This window comes from Clarias gariepinus, chromosome 17, assembly GCF_024256425.1.
Source record: "Clarias gariepinus isolate MV-2021 ecotype Netherlands chromosome 17, CGAR_prim_01v2, whole genome shotgun sequence".
NCBI lineage: Eukaryota > Metazoa > Chordata > Actinopteri > Siluriformes > Clariidae > Clarias > Clarias gariepinus.
The window spans coordinates 20168226-20188139 of record NC_071116.1 but is presented as its reverse complement, the minus strand read 5'-3'; the positions used below and the strand labels follow the sequence as shown (position 1 = coordinate 20188139).

The window sequence follows — 19914 nt, the reverse complement described above, 5'->3', positions numbered from 1 at the left end:
ATGACCTCATTTGCTCCGTTTCCACATACCTGTATGTTCCTGAATCTATAAGGAAGCACATTAAGGGTGTTTTCACAGTAAGCATAATTGATTTGTGTCGTACCCAGGAACGATTGCTCAACCCCCTCCCCAGCTTTCACACTACTTTTGCGCTCTATTCTCGAGTACACTTGCTTATTTACGATACAGCAGGTGGAAATATGCGCCTACTTGGTTTGTGAGCTACCATTAAACACAAAAGAAGAAGAAAGCAAGTGGGGTAACCATTGCGCTATGCCTAATATTACTGATATTTTAAAGGAAAAATAAATTGTCAGCTCTCGCATGCTTTGCAATTTCATCAGCTAATGTTGTGTAGGCCAGGGGGTGAGATTTCATAAAGATTTCGAAAGAGACAGACGGCACTAATGATATTTCGTCTAAAGAGGCATCTACTTCCATTCTCGGGTATGATTGGCTTCCATGTCTGATTCGATTACTGTATCATTCTGATGCGCTGTATCATTCTCCAGACTCTGGCATTTTTTTTTGCTTTCTTTCCTTGTTGGTGAACTCTCCTTGTCTCAAGTGATCTGCTGTACATTTGACCCATCAGTACTGACCTATACTAATCTGTTTAAAAGCTTCTTATTTATAAGCAAGAACAACTGCATTTTTTATGTGAGCCTATGTGTTAGTCTATGTGTGGACACCATGTGCTGATGTTTACCCCCACCTGCTCACACAGTGCTGAAATGAATACACTTTTAGCCATACAAGAAACTGGAAAGGAATTGCCCTGGGCTGAACCACCCAGATTCTCTGACAATCCATCAAGATGGGGGTAATAACTCTGGGACACAGCATGCTCTCTTCTGAATCTGGGTCATAAAGTGCAGAATGAATTGCTGGTGCTATTTTTCAGTGACATCACACACACACACAGCTTTTGGCTGGCCACAACGGTAAATGATGGCTCGGTCAAACTCGACATGATTCCTTGGTAAAAAAAATAAATAAAAATGTTTAAAAATAATAATAAAAGAGATCTATACACACACACACACCATACTGAAATCTTGCAGTTAATACATCACATTTCTGGCTTAGGAACAATCTTAAGTCTTAAACTGTCACACAAAAATGTCCTTTAGCATACTTTACAGTATGTGCACTGCCAGACAAGTAAAATATTTCCTGCAGCGTGTATTACTTGGATGCATTTTTCACCCTTAATATTAGGCTCAAAGGATGCGCTACTTTCACTGCGCTGTGTCGCCAGATATTTGGATGAAATAATTGCTTTATGCGTTCAAATATTTGGCCACACTGTGCATATTGCACTCAAGTATTTGAAGTACCCCACCGAGTGCAAAAGTTTGCGCTCTCTGATGGTTACTGAGTTTAAAAAAAGAAATACCAATGCTCTATTTTAAACTGACTGAGTTAAAGATCAAATGTCACTTTGTACAAAAAGACACCAATTCATCACATATTGTTTACGGTTTGCTTCAGACAAATCAATTTGAAGACATGGGACATGTGAGAGTTACGAAACTGACAGGATAAGAAAAACAAGAAAAGACTAACCAATCCAGAGGAGTTAGAACCGTTAGAGAACTTGTTCGTAAAAGTTGATTCACAAAAAAAAAAAAGATGAAAAGCAAGAAAACACAAAAGATACAGCTTTCAGAACTGGACTGATCGATGCATGTGGCATGTGACAAGCGATAATAAAAGAGCACCTTTAGATATAAAAAGTTATGCAAACTTTTGTAGTCAACTGTAAACTTAAATACTGATGTCAATTATACACTCAGGTATTTTAACCCATAGTGTGCTTTATACACTTAGGTATTTGAGACCAGAGGGTGAAGGGCTGGGGTATCTCAGTGATTAAGGTGGTGGACCACTGATTGAAATATCCGAGGTTTAATCCTTAGCACTCAAAGTTACTACCAAAAAGTACTACCAAAAAGTTACTACTGTAAGGCCCTTGAGCAAGGTGCTTAACTCCTAATTGCTTTAATGTATAGTAAAATTTGGAAAACTGTAAGTTGCTCTGGATAAGGGCGTCTGCCAAATGCCATACATGTATTATACACTCAGATATTTAAAACCAGAGGGTGAATTATACACTCGGGTATTTAAACCCATTGTGTGCATTATTACACACTTGGGTATGTAAATATATCATATAGATATTTAAACCCTGATTATACACTCAGGTTATTTAAATCCATTGTGCGCATTATACACTTAGGTATTTGAACCAATAGTGCGCATTATCATACACTCGGGTATTTAAACCTATAGTGTGCCTTATCATACACTAGGGTATTTAAACCTATAGTGTGCATTATTACACATTTATGTATTTAAATTCATCATATAGATATTTTAACCCCGATTATACACTTTATACACTGATTATAGGTTATTTAAATCCATCCATTTAAACCCAATTGGATGCAATATACACTCATTATACAGTCAGATAGGAAAATGCAGAATGCACATTAAATACTCAAGGTATTTAAATCCAAAGTGTGCATTATTATACACTCAAGTATTTAAATCTAAGGTAGGCATTATTAAACAGTACACTCAGGTATTTAAATCCAAAGTGTGCATCATTATACAGTACACTCAGGTTTTTAAATCCAAAGTGTGCATTATTATACACTCAGGTATTTAAATCCAAAGTGTGCATTATTATACACTCAGGTATTTAAATCCAAAGTGTGCATTATTATACACTCAGGTATTTAAATCCAAAGTGTGCATTATTATACACTCAGGTATTTAAATCCAAAGTGTGCCTTATTATACACTCAGGAATTTAAATCCAAAGTGTGCTTTATTATACACTCAGGTATTTGCACCCTGAGGGTGCATTTTTTCCCCTCTGGCGCAACCTGTTTGACAACCATGACATGCTCCACACACACACACACACACACACACCTAGCCAGGTGAGATATTTGCGACACCTCGAGCTAGCTATAATAAATGGCATGAGATATGTAGAGAGTGTGAGTAGGGTGACGGTCCGAGTAACACCTGGACTTGTGCGCATAGGAGCAGGACATCAGGACTGCAGTCTCAGATCTTAGTGTTAAATCTGATTAGTTTTAGTATAAATCTGAAACATCTGGGTGTGTCCATTAGTTCTTCATTCATTATTTAAATAGGCAAGACACGACAAACTATATGCATTGACTGACTGTGAGTGAGAGAGAGAGAGAGAGAGCGCGCGCTAGCGTCAGTTAACAAAACGCCTACGTTCACTTTACAAGTTCATACTTCTGGTACAAAGTTAAAGCCTGCAGGCCGTGAAGTTTGGCTTACAGCACAGTCTCTACATCTCCACACGACTAAAGGCACACACACATACACACACACACACACACACTCAGAGAAGCACAAAGCGGAAAAAAATTAACGAACAAACCTAGTTAAAGTAAACCGAGAGCTAGTTAATACAGGCAGCAGGTAAAGCTGACCGTTAAAACCGTTACTAAGAAGCTACAAGGTTAGCTAACACTTCTGCCCTTAACTACAAAACCATACTCGCCTTTTTTTGTAGGTCGTTTTTATTTCGGAAATTAACATCATTAAACGTGTATATCTTTCGACGTGACGCCGTATTACACGCCATTTTACACGTTTTTATTTTGAAAACGGTTTAGCAGCAACAAGAAGAGAGAGAGAGAGAGAGAGAGAGCCGTCGGAAACGGAACTTCCTTCCCACCCGAGACAAAGTTTCCTCCTCACAACGAAATTGGCTTGTTTTTTGTTAGTTTTTTATTTTTTCTCTTAAAATAAAATCACAAGCTTCATCTCTCACCTCTTTTTCCTGTCCTTGACGCGACCGCTAGCTGTCCACTCCGGATTATATTTCGATATAAACAATCCCGTTCCCCAGCAGATACACCGATGTTCCTGAAATCGCTGCTTAAACGTCAGTAGCGGGGCTTGTGGACTCACTTACTCGCTCGCTCGCTGCTCCGAGGCGCCGTTAGAGCTCCACCCTACAGCCGCGTCCCAAACCACACACACACACAGACACACATAACTCCTACCGCCCTACTACACTACTACCCTACTGCATAGTGCGCACTACATACAGCAGCGCGTGCGTACTACATACTGACGTAGTAGGCTAGTATGCGCTTTGAGACGCCGCTCGTGTAACGTTTTCTAACCTTTGATCGTCGTTTCCACCAAATAAAGAAATAAAATCTTCAACAATAATTCCGATTAAATTAGTTGCATTATAACTACCCGTGACTTTTGATTGATTTTTATTTTAATAGATAATGTTCATCTCTAAAGCAAACTAGTTTATATACTAATGAAAATAGGTTTGAGAAAAGTTTATCAACTTTTTAGCGCGCGATAAAAGAGCACGGGACTTCTGTGATGGCGCCATCTTGTGGAGCATAGTAAAAAGCAACCTTTTATTCATTCATTCAATCACTTATCGTCTATACTGCTTTATCCTGTAATCAGGGGGCCTGTAGCCTATCCCAGGAGACTTTGGGCAGGTGGTACACCCTGGATGGTGTTCCAATCCATCGCTCATTCACACACACTAGCCTAATCTGCATATCTTTAGACTGTGGAAGAAAACGGAGTAGCCGGAGGAAACCCACCAAGCATGGGGAAAACATGCAAACTCCATGCATACTGACCCAAGGCAGAAATGGATCCCGGATCCTGGAGGGTCAAAAGCGACAATGTTACACCACTGTGCCGCACAAACTTTCAGTCTTCTTGTTTATTTATTCATCTTCTATGGTAGGTTTTTTGCCTGCTATACAAAAGGCCCAGGTTTAATTACCACCCAATGCCCAAACACCAGCTGGTGTAAAACTGGTGTAAAAGTTGTTTTGCAGATCAAATAATCCGCTGTGGCAACCCCTCAATATGAGCAGCCTAAAAGACTAACAACAACAGTAACATTCATTCATTTATTCATCTTCTATACTGCTTATCCTTTACAGGGCAGCAGGAAGCCTGGAGCCCATCCTAGGAAAATGTAGGCACGAGACGGGGTACACCATGGACAGGGTGGCAATTCATTGCAGAACGCACATGCACACACCACACACTAACACACTCATTCACGCACTACAGGAAATTTTGGGAACACCAGTTTTCCCAATCTTTGGACTGTGGGAGGAAGCAGGATTATCCAGAGGAAACCCAGGTAGCACAAGGAGAACATGCAAATTCCATGCAGACAGACAAGAGGGAGGAATCAAACCCTCAATGCTCAATGCTGCCAGCAGCCATATATAGGGTTTAAAATATAATATACTCCTAATACTAATATCAGAATTAGTAATGTTTACAAATGACTACTGTACAGATTTTGGGGTACAGGGTAGCTTTGTGGTTAAGGCATTGGACTACTCCTCAGAAGGTCATAGGTTTAAATTCCACCACCAACAAGTTGCTGCTGTGGTTCCTGTTGCCTTTAAGCAAGGCCCTTAACCTTCAATTGCTCAGATGTATAATGAGATAAAAAAAAAATTAAGTTGCTTTGGATAAAGGCATCTGCCAAATGTCATAATGTAGGCTACAGTTCCAAAAATTTGCCACCTCTAAAAAAAAAGACGTGTTTTTCAAAAAAGATGCAAAATTTTACTCTTTCTATACAAAAAATTCCAGTTAAAATTTTAAAGAAACAATTCTGCCCAACATTATACCTACACAATTATGTACTTATCGCAAATGTGCTCAATCAGTCAAACTGCACAGAAGCTATTGTCACCAATACGTACAAGAAAATCATGCCATCTCAAGATAAAACTTAAGAGCCAAAGCTGTGATGTGTGGAGGATCTCAATTCATTAATTTACTCCCATCTCCCAAAAAACAATGCCATTAGGTGGATTGGCACTGATAATTTGGCCCTGAATGTCAAATGAATGGCATGTGTGCATAGTGCAATGAACCGGTGTCCTTTTCAGCTTGTATCTGCCAACCATTCCTGGCATAGTCTCTAGGCACACTGCAACCCTCACTAAAATATAGTTATAAAGATCCACTGCTCAGCCAGAAAAAAAGGTCAGAACCTGGATTTTACTAGCCTAATAGTTAAAAGCCATCCATTGGAAAATTGCTACAGTGATTAATTTGTTTTAGCTGGCAACAAGTTATTATACCCTAACTAATGCAGTGAGTAGCTTCTCATTTCTTAATTAACTGCGTTAGAAGACATATCCTGTGGCTGTGGTAAGGATATATAACTCTGTTCGAGTAGGGTCAAATTATTGTCCTGCAACTAACAAAGAGAACAACTAAGGATATTGCTGAAGCTACTAAAATAGTGTTAAGAACTGGGGGAAAAAAAAACTTATTAAAACCTGGAATGATGGCGGTAAACCATCATCTTCGAGAAAGAAATATGGTCAAAAAACGCTTTAAAATCAAATCCTTAATAAAACAAACAAACAAACAAACAAAAACAAACAATACTACAACCATTTTTACATGCCAGAGAACTCTAGGGATTGGGACTTAACTGCTGTGTAGACGTAAGAAAACCCCTCATCAGTTAGGCTAATCTGAAAAAAAGAAAAGGCCTAACTTTGCTAGGAAGTATAAAGAATGAACTGTGGTGCATTGAAAAAAGGTCTGAGGAGTCCAGATTTACCCTGATCCTGAGTAATGGGTGCATCAGTGTAAGAGTTGAGGCAGATGAGGTGATGCACACATTATGTCTAGTGCCTACTGTACAAGCCTGTGGAGGCAGGGTTATGATCTGAGGTTGTTTCTGTGGGTCAGGTCTAGGTTCAGCAACATTATGTGCCAAAAAATGAGGTCAGCTAAAGACCTGAATACAGTATACTGAATGACAAGGTATTTTTTCTTCCCTGACGGCACGGGCATATTTTAAGATGACGATGCCAGGATTCATTGGTCTCAAACTGTGGTCTCTGAGTGGTTTAGGGACCACATTCAGGGGACATCATCTAACATATGTAGGTGTACAACAGAGATGTGCTGAAGAAGTTTTTACTTCTGTACATGTCCAGCCCAAGATGTACTACCTACAATATAAGAGTGGAGAGTGCTTTTGTAGAGGGGTAACGTTTAGTTAATGCTAAAACCTATAAAAAAAAAAAGAAAAAAAAAAAAGCACATTCCATGCATAGGGAACAAGGCTTTTGTGACAGCGCCATCTTGTGGTGTATAAAAGCACAACTGCCACTTATGTGTAAAAAGCTGTAAACCAAAGGTAATGCGGCTAACAAGTTTAGTTTAGCAGCGCATAAACTGTATGTCTAAATTATCTGACTTAAGAATGAGGGTGGTTTCTCTTTACTGAGGTATCAATGTCATTTGTCTCCCATTGATATCACCTAAACAAACATGTACTGTATATAAAGGAAGAAGGAATTGAACACTGGTAAACTTGACCAATAGAAGCATGTTTGCTTGTGACAGATGAATGACTTAATAAATAACATACTGAACATATACTATAATATACTTAATTAATACTAATGATAACATAACCCACAGTTCTTTACACAAACATCATCTCTGCATTGGCATAAAGATTTTCATACATTCATGTATACATACATCTTCTGTACCATCTTATACCTGTACCAGGGTCGCTGGTGCCTGTAGCCTATCCCAGGAGCCTTAGGGCCCAAGGTGGGGTCCACCCTGGACAGGGTGCCAAACTATTGGAGGGGACATAAATACACACAACTTGGAAATGCTGATTGAAGTTCAGTATGTCTTTCAAATGCAGACCCTGGAGGTGAGAGGCCACACTGGTAACCATTACATCACCATGCTGCTGGTATAAAGATTAGTTTTGTGAAACTGAATGACAACCGAGATAAATCAAGAGATATTTATTTTCATTTCGTACATACTTACATAGATTACATATTTTTTTATACAGCTTGTTTTCTTTGAAATTATTCCAGATGATTTATTTGCATTTACAAATATACAAATAATTGTACGGCTAGTAGAGGTAACTGATCACAAAAAAATTTCTTGTAAACATTAGCCGTTTCAAGTGAAACCGTATCAGGCAATTTGTTCTGGCTGTAATATATATATAAATATATATGTAGACATACACTGTCAGAAGAGGGTACTACATTGCACCAATCCTTAGTGTTACTGTGGACCCTTTAAGCATCACACCTTTTGTACTTTTTCTATATATCATTTACATAACAGTATATAATGTACCTTTAATGTTTTACTACCAAGTTTACATTATATAACTTATTATTATTGTTTCTTACAGGGAAAAAAAAAACTTTTTAAAAAGGTACAATTTTCAGGTAAAAAATATATGTTAAAGGTACAAAATATAAAGGGTTCCACCACAACAGCAAAGGGATGATTTAGTACTCTTTTAAGTGTGTGTTGTAAATTACATTATTTAGATAAAAAAATTAAATAAAAAAAATCTGAATGAAATGAAATGCAAAATGTCTGATTCTGAAGGATTGGAATTTGTTTTATATTTATTATTACTGAACAGATTAAGGTGTTTATAAATGAAAAGAAATTACAGGTCTGTTTAGTAAGCAAGGGTCTAACTGATAACTCTGTGGAAGCTTGGTGACTATCTAAAAATATACAAATAAGAACCAAGCTGATAATGTTTTTTTTTTAACATTGTACAGTGAAAAGCATAATGAGATGCTGCTTTAAAAGACAATAAATGACACACTAGGGTACCAGGGTGCACTAATAACCCTTTATTCTGTTTTATATAGTGCTGTTTGACTTAAATTCCAGGTCATTGACAGATGGAACTCTTGCTCAAAAGGTCAGTGTTATTTACTTGTATTGGAACTGTCATATGTCCTAGTGCATGGTCAAATCTAGTTGGAAATTATTTTGTTTGGTCATGCCAATTTCGTTTGGCATGACCAAATACAAGGGGCTCAAGAGCAGACTGAACAAAGACATATTTTATCAAGAAAGCCAACACCTTTCCCTTAATGCTTTCCTGCTTTAAGTTGTCTTCATTTTTTTTTAAAATAAATAGTACGGTCATGTCTGTTAAACAACTTATATTATTTCTGTTATACTATAATCAATAAAATACTTTACCCTCATTTTGAACCACATTTATCCTCAGTTCATTTGACACAAGTGCTTCCTCATTACACTTAAAGCCACCCTTATTAGAGCAATTGACTTACAGCCTAATTTCTTTTCGGCTTGCTGTCACACAATACCATAATGCAAGATTGACTGTGACTATAATTGAGAACACACCACCTAAAATCTAAACTCATTAAAGGTAGCTCTCAAATGTAGTAGTAAGATATGAAGTATATAAAGTGTAACTGGATACAATGCTGGACCAACAGTTCCACATGCATCAACAGATGCAACAGGACATGCTATTATTGGGATAGACTGATTTTACATGCACCTTTAACTTCCCACATAATAAGATGTGGTGACAGAACGCAGCTTACCAGGCTGGTAGCAATCATTTAATAAGGGATAAGTTAATCTCGAGATAACAGGTGGCAAAAGACTAGAATTGTGGACAGTTTCGAACTTAGAGTTGACTCAGTACTCGCAATGGACTACGCTTATGGACTAATTAAACAATTACTCAACAAAACATCTACATGCGCATCCAGATTTAAAAAAAGGTGAGAAATGTGAGGGTAAAAAAAAGCAGCAACATGGCTAAATGAAAAACAGCATGCGGTAAAAATAAAAAGCCACTTACCAAACCTTTACTCCCTCTTACACAAGATTGGCCTTAGATTCTTATCATTGTCCCCGCTAACTTATTTTTTCTTATTTACCCCAAATAAAAAATAATAAAAAATAAAAAAACAGATGTGAAATGAGACTAAGGATTATTTGAAAACATTCCCCGTTGTCTGTGCATAGATGACATTGCCACATTGTGCTCCTTATGTCCCCATTTTCTTACCCCACCCGTCTCTTATCCCACCAACTTACAAACGATCAGCTTAAACTGTGACAGAATAACCAGGCTTAACCAGGAACAGTTAAAAATTCATGCTTGTTCATAAATGTCTCAAGACTAAGACAGAAAGCTCAGTCTCTACCTCTTTTTATTTTTTAGATCACGTGTCCATATTGTCACCTAAAGTATGAGCAACCTCACTGAGGTTAATGTCAATGCTCCCCATTGGTAATGCTGACTGTCTCAGAGGCAGCAGTGGTGGCTGGGATGCGAGGCATCTTCTTCACAGGGCTGGGGATGTGCTGGAAAAGACAAATGCAAATTAAATCAGACAAAACCCTCAGATTATGTGTAATGCATGGTATAAACCGAAAAAAATTGCATTAAACAATAAAAGAATAAATTAGCAGTGCAGGAATTAAACAGCAGTTTGTTGTTCTTCTTCTTTCCCATTAAAGGGTTGCTACAGTGGATCATCTGAGCTGCACGTTCAGCTAAGCGCAGGGTAGATGCCCTTCCTGTCAAAACCCTCACATTTTCATTTGGGACCGGCACTATGGATGCCCTGCAATCGAGTGGCTGGGTGTCGAATCAAGGCAATTTAAAGTTCTGTTTGCATATTTTTGAATTGTGTTCATAAATGGTTAAATTGAATGCCTTTCAGGTGTGGGTGGCGCTGAGTTGCTCTCCACTGCCACTTTTTCTTAAAAGGAAACTGAGTCACATGTAGGGGGGTCTGTTAGTGGGATGGGACTGCTCGTTAATGTTTTCTTCACAGTTGTAATTCATCTCATGGGCAACAGAGGGCGATGATATCTTTTTAGAGAAATTGAACTTTTAGTTTTTACTTCTTTTTTTCGTAAAACGGGACACAACTCAACTAGGATAAAGATTTTTTGCTCTAGGTATACGAGTATTGAACAGCTGTTTGACGCTTCCTCATCAGATAAAATAACCTTATCAGTAAACCTTCAAATGTTTCGCCGTACCTCAGATGCGGTAACAGAATTTAGAAGTCCTGCCTCAAGATGTCGATGTTCATCCAGGCAACGTCTGGCATAATACCTGCGGTGTTTCTCATCCACGCGCGTTAGATACCATGTTCCTGGGAACAAGTCGTCCACCGTACTCTGAGGGATGTAGTTTGCTATAGGGGTAAACCAAAGACCAATAGAGGTGGGGACGGTCAAGTTCAGTATCACTACATTCTACTTCCATCAGATCACAATATATGAAATTGGAAATAAAAAACAAATTTTAAAAGTTTAGAAAGCATTAGAGATAACGACTTCTGTAATTTACCCAAATGATGAGTCTCCTCTCTAAGCTTCATGTTGTCTGCAAAGACGGCAGGTGGAACCTTCTTCCTCGAGTCCAGTCGGGCCTGAATATCTGAAAGACTGGAAACCAGTTTATCTAGCGAAGAGCCTGGAGAAAAAAAAAAAAAAAAATACACATGCTTGCATAACTGGTGACTTCAAGACATCTGTATAGAATTAAGTGTGCTGTGAATGGTACATGCATGCTCACCAGGTGTTGCGTCTTGTGTCACTCTGATTGAATAGAGTGTTGCAGCAAGACCTGATCCATATGAGAACAAGCCAATTCTCTGACCCGCAAGCTGCTGAGGTGTAAATCTGTTAGGTTAAAAAAATAATAATAATAAATTAGTAGAGGTTTTACACTCTGAAAGCACCTAATAAAACATGCTAGAAGTGTTATATTATGTTTTCCGGGGTTCATTTGTTTAATAAAAACAGTTCTTGTAGAATTTTCTCTTACGTCCTTCTCAAACTAAGACATGTATCGCTAATGTAACTAAATCTGTCTTTGGAATAATTATAAATGTGTATAGAAAATTACTAAAAGAACAAAATAATTATTTGGCACCAAACATTAGTAACAGAATCAAACAATTCTGTGGTGGTCATCTGATGGACAATACACACACACACACACACACACACATATATATATATATATATATATATATATATATATATATATATATATATATATATATATATATATATATATATATATACACACACACACACACACATATATATATATACACATATACACACACATATATATATACACATATACACACACACACATATATATAGATGTGTATATATATATATATATATATATATATATATATATATATATATATATATATATATATAAAATGGCAAGATGTTTTAGAAAGCAAACTAGAAAGACACATACTGTGCCAGAATAGAAGCCAGACAGCCATACACAGATGGTGTGTACATGTTGCCATTCTGGTTGGATATAAGCAAGGAGGCCTTTGTTTTCTGCTCAAACATCTCTGCACTGGCTTTCATGAAGGCCTTTTCCACATCACGGTCAAAATACGTGTCCTCAGCCTTCACATCCCTGGGGAAAAACCATAATAATATAATCAAAATGACAAAGCAGAAGTAAATTTTTTTAGTTTACGTTTCGAACACTTATATTTCATTAATTAAAAAAAAAACAAAAAAAAAAAAACATTCGGTCTGTATGAACCGTTCTGTTAAACAAAACTAGTTTACTAAAATACATATTTCTTATACTGTACATACATATACATTTATATATACTGTACACACACATGAGCATTATTTTTAGACCGAAGATAATCAAACAGCAGAATTTTCCTTTATTTAAAACTACTGCATAATTTTAGATGATTTTTAAATAAAATATATTATAAAATATATTATAATAAATGTTATGTTTTATATTTTGTAATATATTTTATATTAGTGTTTTATAATAATTTTCATAAATGTATATAATGTTGTAAAAATATAAATTTGGGATTTAAAAAAAAAAAAAGTCATTTGGGATTTGACCAAACTGTGTGAAGAAGAAAGTTAAAAAAAGCATCTCTGTCTAAAGACTTAAAATGTTTATTGAAATCCTTCCTTAATCTCATCTTAAGACGTTTTATGTCTTGAAATCTTTGTCTGCTTTATAACTTCATTATTATGTCAGTATTAAAAAAAATATTTCCAGACATAGTATTCCAGCAAATATTATAGGAAAATATCTCTAAGCAAGAACCGTTTTTCAGATAAAATATCATCTTCTGAAATGTTCTGTTTTACATGCATGAAAAATAAGCAGTGGCGACAAATTCCTCAGAAGAACTGTGGCTGGTTCTGCAGGATGTTCAGTTAAACTTATAAACCCCTTATAAAACTACACAGGTTTTTACCTGAAACTATATTTTAAGCAAAGGGGCATGACATTAGTTATTGACTTTGCTTTACACTATATATTACTGTTTATTGCTTTTATAGTACTGTTGAATGTAAAAACTTTCTTTTGGCACAGTACTGTATATTGCTTGAACACAACTTTCTGACCATTTTCTATTTGTGTTAAATCTAAAAGCTCAAGTTAAAGACAACTGATTGGTTTTTGCATTTATTTTGAATCTCTCGAGTACTTCAGATAATAAAAGCAGTTGTCCTTGCATATACAGTAAGTATGCATCTAGTCTTCATGGCAGTAAAGTCATAACAGGCTGCCCGAAGCAAAGGATTTTGTACTTGTACGCAAAAGCTTACAAATAGAAATGACAGCTTAGTCTCACTGCAGTTCTCTTCATTTATAGATACTGACCTGAAGGCTTCAAGACCGCTGAACGGCCCACTCTCCATGTTGGGGTTGGGATGGGCCAGGAAGTCGTTCAGCAGGAGTCGAGCCAGAGACTTCTGAACCAATTTACAGTAGGGAGAGTGGAAGACCATGTAGCCGAAGTCATTCAGACTGAATCGTCTCTCCACACACTCTGAAACAAACATACAAATATCTATATATAAAATCTAAATACCAAAAAATAAATAAATAAATTATGCTGTGTTGAGCTTCAGTTATTTACTGTAGATAGAGGTCATCAACATAGATGACCAATATTTTATTAATGTCTATTCAACAAGCAAAAAACCCTACTGTATTCACTTAAGATCAAAACCACTTTGCGTCACTGGAGTTGCGTGGCCCCGCGAAGCGCCTTTGTTGTATGCATGACTGTTAGACTAACTTGCTTGCATAAGAAATAAGAGTCCTGAAAACAGTACACACCTCTTTGCCATTGGGCTTGAATTTTATTACGGTAGACAGAGTAACATCTGTCCAATGCACTGAGGTAGCACTGGATGGAGAGCTTGCCATCCACTACAGGATACTCAGACACCATGTCAGGCTTATAAAAATCATATGCATGTTGCATATGGGTCCCTCGTAAACCTGCAAGGGGAAGAAAAAAAGAAAAACAGACAACATTGGAAACTACTGTTTGAAAGAAAAGTTTTTACCGGCCATTATCATCACTGTGTGAATAAGGTATTATAAATAAATTTTATTTCTTAGTGTAATAACCATTAATTGATTTCAAAGCTTTACTGTCATCTAAATCCAGACTTCTAGCCCTATCTAGATGTAAAAGTGGAGTTGAGTGATACAGGACCATATACTGGGTGAAAACTTATAACTTTAAGTTAACTGCTTCTCCTGAAATGGACTATGCATCCTTCATTCTTAAACATAACACTCAGTGACAGGTACACTTGGGATTATACTCCCAACTGCTGAAATTTTGAGCAATCCTCAAAAAGTACACACCAAGTACACAGACCCGAGGCAGGAATTGAACTGAACCCCCGACCCTGGATGGTGCAAGGCCACACTGATAACCATTATCCCACTGTGCCACCCTGATTAGGTCTTGCAATTATATGTCAAATATAAAAAAAAAAGTAATTCTTCAAAATCAGACAACATACTCTTTGTTTGATGATTTAAATATAATTTTTAGGGTGCTAAACTGCACCTGTTGGCTGCATACACTTTGTAGCTACAAAAGCAGTCCAGACACATTTAAACTATTTAGTGTCAGACATCTTTGGTGCAATAAAATAAACAAACAAACAAAAAAACAACAGTCATTCAGGTCAAACTGCTACTACTTCACTTTTCTTACTATAATGAAATCCTAATAAATACGAGTGTTTAGCAACAGCAAAAAGTGGACTTTGACCTAAGCTAACAATCAAAACAAGAGCAGTGGTGTAAGTATACCAAAGGTCACCACTGTGTTTTTAAGGCCACATACCTCTATCAAATGCCAGAGGTGCATTAGGCCCTATTAACATGGCTACTGCTCCAGCGCCTCCTGTAGGCCTGGCACTGCCTGTGGCATAAACCGCAATATCTCCAGTCACAACCAGAGCGTAGCGACCTGCAGCAGAGTATTATAAACACAAATCAAATAGGAATACCAGCATTATTAAATACTATCAGAATTATAATAATGTTAGTTTATATAAGCTCTAAAGTATTCAAGAGTGGACATAAAAAGCCAAGATAAAACCTTCATAATTAATCAAGTTTCTTAGATGTGCATTTATAAAATGTATAACTAATTAAATTTACCGTCCCAGGAGCTGGACTCCACCCAGTTAACAGCATTGAAAAGAGCAGCAGTGCCACCATAGCATGCGTTAGTCGTGTCGATTCCCTCCACGTCTGTATTCCCTGATTCCTCAAACAACTGCATTAGTACTGTCTTCACCGACTTTGATTTGTCGATGATGGTCTCCGTGCCCACCTCAAGTCTTCCCACGCTCTCATACGACAAGCCATTTCTCTCTATAAGACGCTGCACCACAGTCAGACACAGCGAGTTAATGTCCTCTCGGTCCGAGCAGAAACCCATCCGCGCTTGCCCGAGACCGATGGTGTACTTCCCTGCTCCTACTCCATCAAACTCCTCCAGTTCTGCCTGGTCTACATACTGGGAGGGAATGTATACCTCCATAGCAATGATGCCAACATCTTTGGGCCAAGTGGTTGAATAGCTCGCAGGGAGAGAACCAGGCATTGTGATCGAGCTGGAAAAGGAAAAAAAAAAAGGCACAGTTTAACCGATTTCGCGTGCAGGGAAATAACAAAATGACTGTCGATTAAAAACTCTTTCATCAGAATATTTGAAAAGCATGTCCTACCACACGTGCAAGTCCAATGTAATCAAATTCAAGGTTTATTGTGGTAAAGGTCAAAAAGCTGTCATCCCACGAACTTTTACCTAGTTATCGGTCACAACAAGCTATCCAGAACAGTCACAATAATGGCTCTCCTACTATCTATATTCAAGCTATTGTTTTGCATCAAATATACAAAATGAGGAGAAACTGAACAGGAATTTAGTCAGTGACTGAGACCACAAACTTTATCCAAGCTTGCGTAAAAAAAAAAAAAAAGAACAATGTACCATGTATTGCGTATAGAAAAAAAAAATCAATATATATATTTTATTAAATCAGAGATTCTCAAACTTGTTCTGCACAGTTTGGGAGTTTCCTTCTTTTGAAGGGAAGCTAATTATTAGCTCACTCTCACTCATCGTCTATACGGGATTATCCTGTATACGGGGTTAAGGGAGGCCTGAAGCCTATCCTAAAAGACTTAGGGCACGAGGCAGGGAACACCCTAGACAGAGTGCCGATCAATTGCAGGGCAAACACACACATACCCAGTACCCAGAGGAAAAACCACCAGGCACGGGGAGAACATGCAGACTCCATGCATACAGACTTGAAGTGGGAATAGAACCGACAACCTGCAGGTGCAAGGCGACAGTGCTAACCACTAAACCTTAATCATTAGCTGATTATATGAATTTGATTCCCTAGGAGGAAAAAAAAACTGGATAAAACAGAAGCACAGCTTTCCAATAGTTATTATTTACAAGGAAACAACCAGATAGACAGTGTGTGTGTATGTATATAACATCCAGAAGTTATATATATATATATATATATATATATATATATATATATCGTCAGTTTTAAGCTATAATCCAGTAAAGTGTTGTCCCAGAGGCAGGGAGTCAGACTGTCCAGTTGGCAGAGGCAGTGATTAACTCTGACCTCAGCAGTCTGCCGGCTGAGTGAACACACACCCTCCTATAAGTGGCTTACACGTTACCCTCATATACACACACACACACCCAACAAGATATTACACGACTTGGTTATATACCCTTAAAAGCACTATTTGTTTCTAACAGCACATATTAATGAATAAACTCCGACAGTCCGTTAGCTTGTCAGCCCAGAACAGCGCCTGTGCCATGACAAGGCGTGAGGACGGTTAGCGTACACAGCTAGCGCGGCTAATCTAGCCGGAAACCTAAAAGCTAAAATTCACATATAAGAAAAATCTAACCTAGACAGTTAGTTTTCTCGGGAAAGTTCAGGAAACGTGATATAGTCCTACCTTACGAACATATAACCCAAACAAACAAAAAAATTCAATGTCAGAAAGAGAGAAGTTTCTGCCTCTTCCCGGAGATCATAAGGTCAGTTCTCTCATGTGAGCGCTCATCAGCCGGACGACAAAAGCTGACGGACCGACTTCCGGTTTAGCAAGTTGAGACGCGCAGTTGCGCACTATGGCAACCATGAGTCACAAATAAACACGAGTAACGATTCAATCAGTTATTGTTTATAAAAAAATATTTTACTTTTAAGTGCTCTGGATATACTTTAGTATTAGAAATTCTTTCTTTCCAAAACAAAAAGTTAACATTACAATACACATATACAACAAACAAATGCATTTACACATAATACAAACCAAACAAATAAATATCAGTAAAATGTTGGGTTTTTTTTGTTGGTCTTTCGACTGCCCCTATCGAGGGGTCGCCACAGCAGATCATCTGATCTGCACACAACTTGGCACGGGTTTTACGCTGGATGCCCTTCCTTATGCAACCTTCACATTTTAACCCGAGTTTGAGACCAGCATTGCATCGGCTGGGGTTTGGGCATTGGGTCAGGGAACTGAACCCACCAATGCCCAACAGAAACCAATTTTTTATTAAATATTAACTCCTACTGCGTCTTAGATAAGATAAATGAATTATGCCACTTTCACAGATCATTCATTCCTTTATTCCTTATATTAAATATGTATCTTGAAAAGTCACGTTAAAAGACAGGGAAGCAGAACCATGCCAAAACGTATGGAGAAGAACGAGTGTGTAAAATCGGCTTTAAGAGGCCTGGAAGATGAGGAAGCTTAAGACGAAAAGCTGGTGGTAATGTAACCTACTGAATTCCAACTGCCATTAAACAACAAAGAAGAACAATTGAAAGAACAGTCAATTTAGACTTATTTTAAGAAAAACTGGATCCCAAGCAAAAGGACACAGCGAGAACAGACTGAGACACATATTTTTTGTGATCTTAGTCAAACGGAGGAAACCTGAGAACCCAGAGGACCCAAAGAGGACACAGAGAACTGCACACAGTGTTCTGGGCGTAAGATTAAGCCGGGGGCAGTACATGATGACGGCACATGACAGTGTAACAGCGTGTAATAAACAGAGGTTCTTAGAAACACTGATCTGTGCACTAAACCCTTTGCACTTGTGTTTGCGATTTCCTGATTCATGCTTTTAAATAGTGTAAAAGTTACCTTTATAAAACTGTCCTACATGTTTGTTTTTTTTTATGATTACTTGGATGATTTTTAGAAAAAGCTGAAGTAGCAAGTCATTTTTAAGCAACGTTAACCCTAATAATAAATATGATTTTATATATGTTACAGTACTGATAATCCTAATTAGATTAATGCAATACTACAATGTCTACAATGTCTTGAATGTCTACAATTCAATGTAAATTCTGTTTTATAGATTTTTTCCCACCTTGTTCATTTTTTTTGCCTTTGTTTTTTTCTGCCTCATTAATTATAACATTGCATATGTAAAACGTTGTTCACTTGTTTATTTTATTAATAAGTTACACTAGATAGGAATTTATAATTGTTTTATATTATTTCATTGTTATCTAATATTTATTTAATTATTTAAAACAGTTTACAATTCACAGTAATAAAATTCACTCTTATAGATTTTCATGTATACAATAAATATATTGTGTAAAAACTTTTTTTTTTAATGGTTTGTTTCTAAATGTAATAAATTTGCATGAAGCCAGAAGTCTCAACCAATTTCTGAAAGTTTTTGTAATAAAGCATATTTCTAGCCACTGTTTATGTGAATGCTACTTTTAGTTAAAAAAAAAGTGTTTGCAGGAGTTTGTGTGTGTTCTTTGTAGAATCTCTTGTTGTTTTCGAACATTTATGAAATTTTTTTTATGCATATAAAAAAAAATTTTAAATATGTTTTTTTAATGCTTTGTTAATGGGTGTTTATCAGGTTATACAAATAGTTTTAACTAAATACTTATTGTAATAATTGTTAACTATTATTATTATTATTATTATTATATTAGATTTGTATTATTATTATTATTATTATTATTATTATACATTCTACATTATTTATTTAGGCAATATATAAGTCAAATACATCTTTAACCCAAAATAAAAAAAATAACCCAAACAGGGAAAAAATAATACTTACCTATATAAGTATTTAGTTCTTCAGTAAAAAGGCTTGAACCTAAAGTCACAGGTTTATCCCAGTAAGGATGGACACTTGAATGCTGATTCTCTTATATATACAGTCAGAGGACATTACCTGAGCGAGCTCTATGCAGTTTTGAGCGTGTTTTAAACACCCAATCAGGACACAGAACCGAACTTTAGAAGCTTTATTTCCCGCCCCTTTTTAACAACCCACCAATCAGACCGAGCGCAGACCCGCCGCGCTGTGAGTGGCTCAATGGTGTGAGTGAGTGACGGCGTATGGTGAGAGAGCGCCGACCAATCAGCGCGCGCCTTGTGGGCCGTCCCACGTGAGTGCGCCAATCCGCGCGACCCGGAGCAAGTTCAGAACATGCCGTGGCTGGATCTTTAAATACGTCCCACCTTGAACAGGAGTGATACACCATGATGCAATTATAGAAAGTGGTGTTGCTTCACTGGATAATTTTTATAAGATTGATTAATATAGCTTTGGAGAATATGAACAACCACAAGGACAAAAC

General features: G+C 37.1%; 2 protein-coding genes across 3 annotated transcripts in view; both read right to left on the bottom strand.

Annotated features, from left to right (window-relative positions):
- tln1 (talin 1) overlaps positions 1 to 3997 on the bottom strand; it is an 83632-nt gene extending 79635 nt beyond the window's left edge. The window contains exon 1 of the mRNA XM_053476223.1: positions 3830 to 3997. The gene's annotated coding sequence lies outside the window, so the exon portion shown is untranslated. The remainder of the gene's footprint in view (positions 1 to 3829) is intronic.
- A 3850-nt stretch (positions 3998 to 7847) lies between these two features.
- On the bottom strand, positions 7848 to 19491 carry hmgcs1 (3-hydroxy-3-methylglutaryl-CoA synthase 1 (soluble)). Of its 2 annotated transcripts, none has more exons than XM_053476283.1 (10): positions 19389 to 19491; positions 15386 to 15843; positions 15066 to 15191; positions 14036 to 14200; positions 13574 to 13742; positions 12167 to 12337; positions 11462 to 11568; positions 11234 to 11359; positions 10921 to 11078; positions 7848 to 10233 (listed from the first exon to the last, which is right to left on the bottom strand). In XM_053476283.1, the coding sequence occupies exons 2-10, from the start codon at positions 15831 to 15833 to the stop codon at positions 10144 to 10146; spliced, it is 1560 nt and encodes a 519-aa protein (XP_053332258.1). In that variant the 5' UTR covers positions 15834 to 15843; positions 19389 to 19491; the 3' UTR covers positions 7848 to 10143. The 2 variants fall into 2 exon arrangements, with proteins under 2 accessions (XP_053332258.1, XP_053332256.1); XM_053476281.1 differs by lacking the exon at positions 19389 to 19491 and adding an exon at positions 17231 to 17333.
- Positions 19492 to 19914: the final 423 nt, after the last annotated feature.

What these genes read in the sequence shown, in the direction of transcription:
- hmgcs1 (XM_053476281.1), bottom strand. An exon ending in GGAGTCCAGCTCCTGGGACG is followed by an intron (nt 15,192 to 15,385) that starts GTAAATTTAATT and finishes ACTCTGCTGCAG; the next exon opens with GTCGCTACGCTCTGGTTGTG. An exon ending in ACCTCTGGCATTTGATAGAG is followed by an intron (nt 14,201 to 15,065) that starts GTATGTGGCCTT and finishes TTCCCCTTGCAG; the next exon opens with GTTTACGAGGGACCCATATG.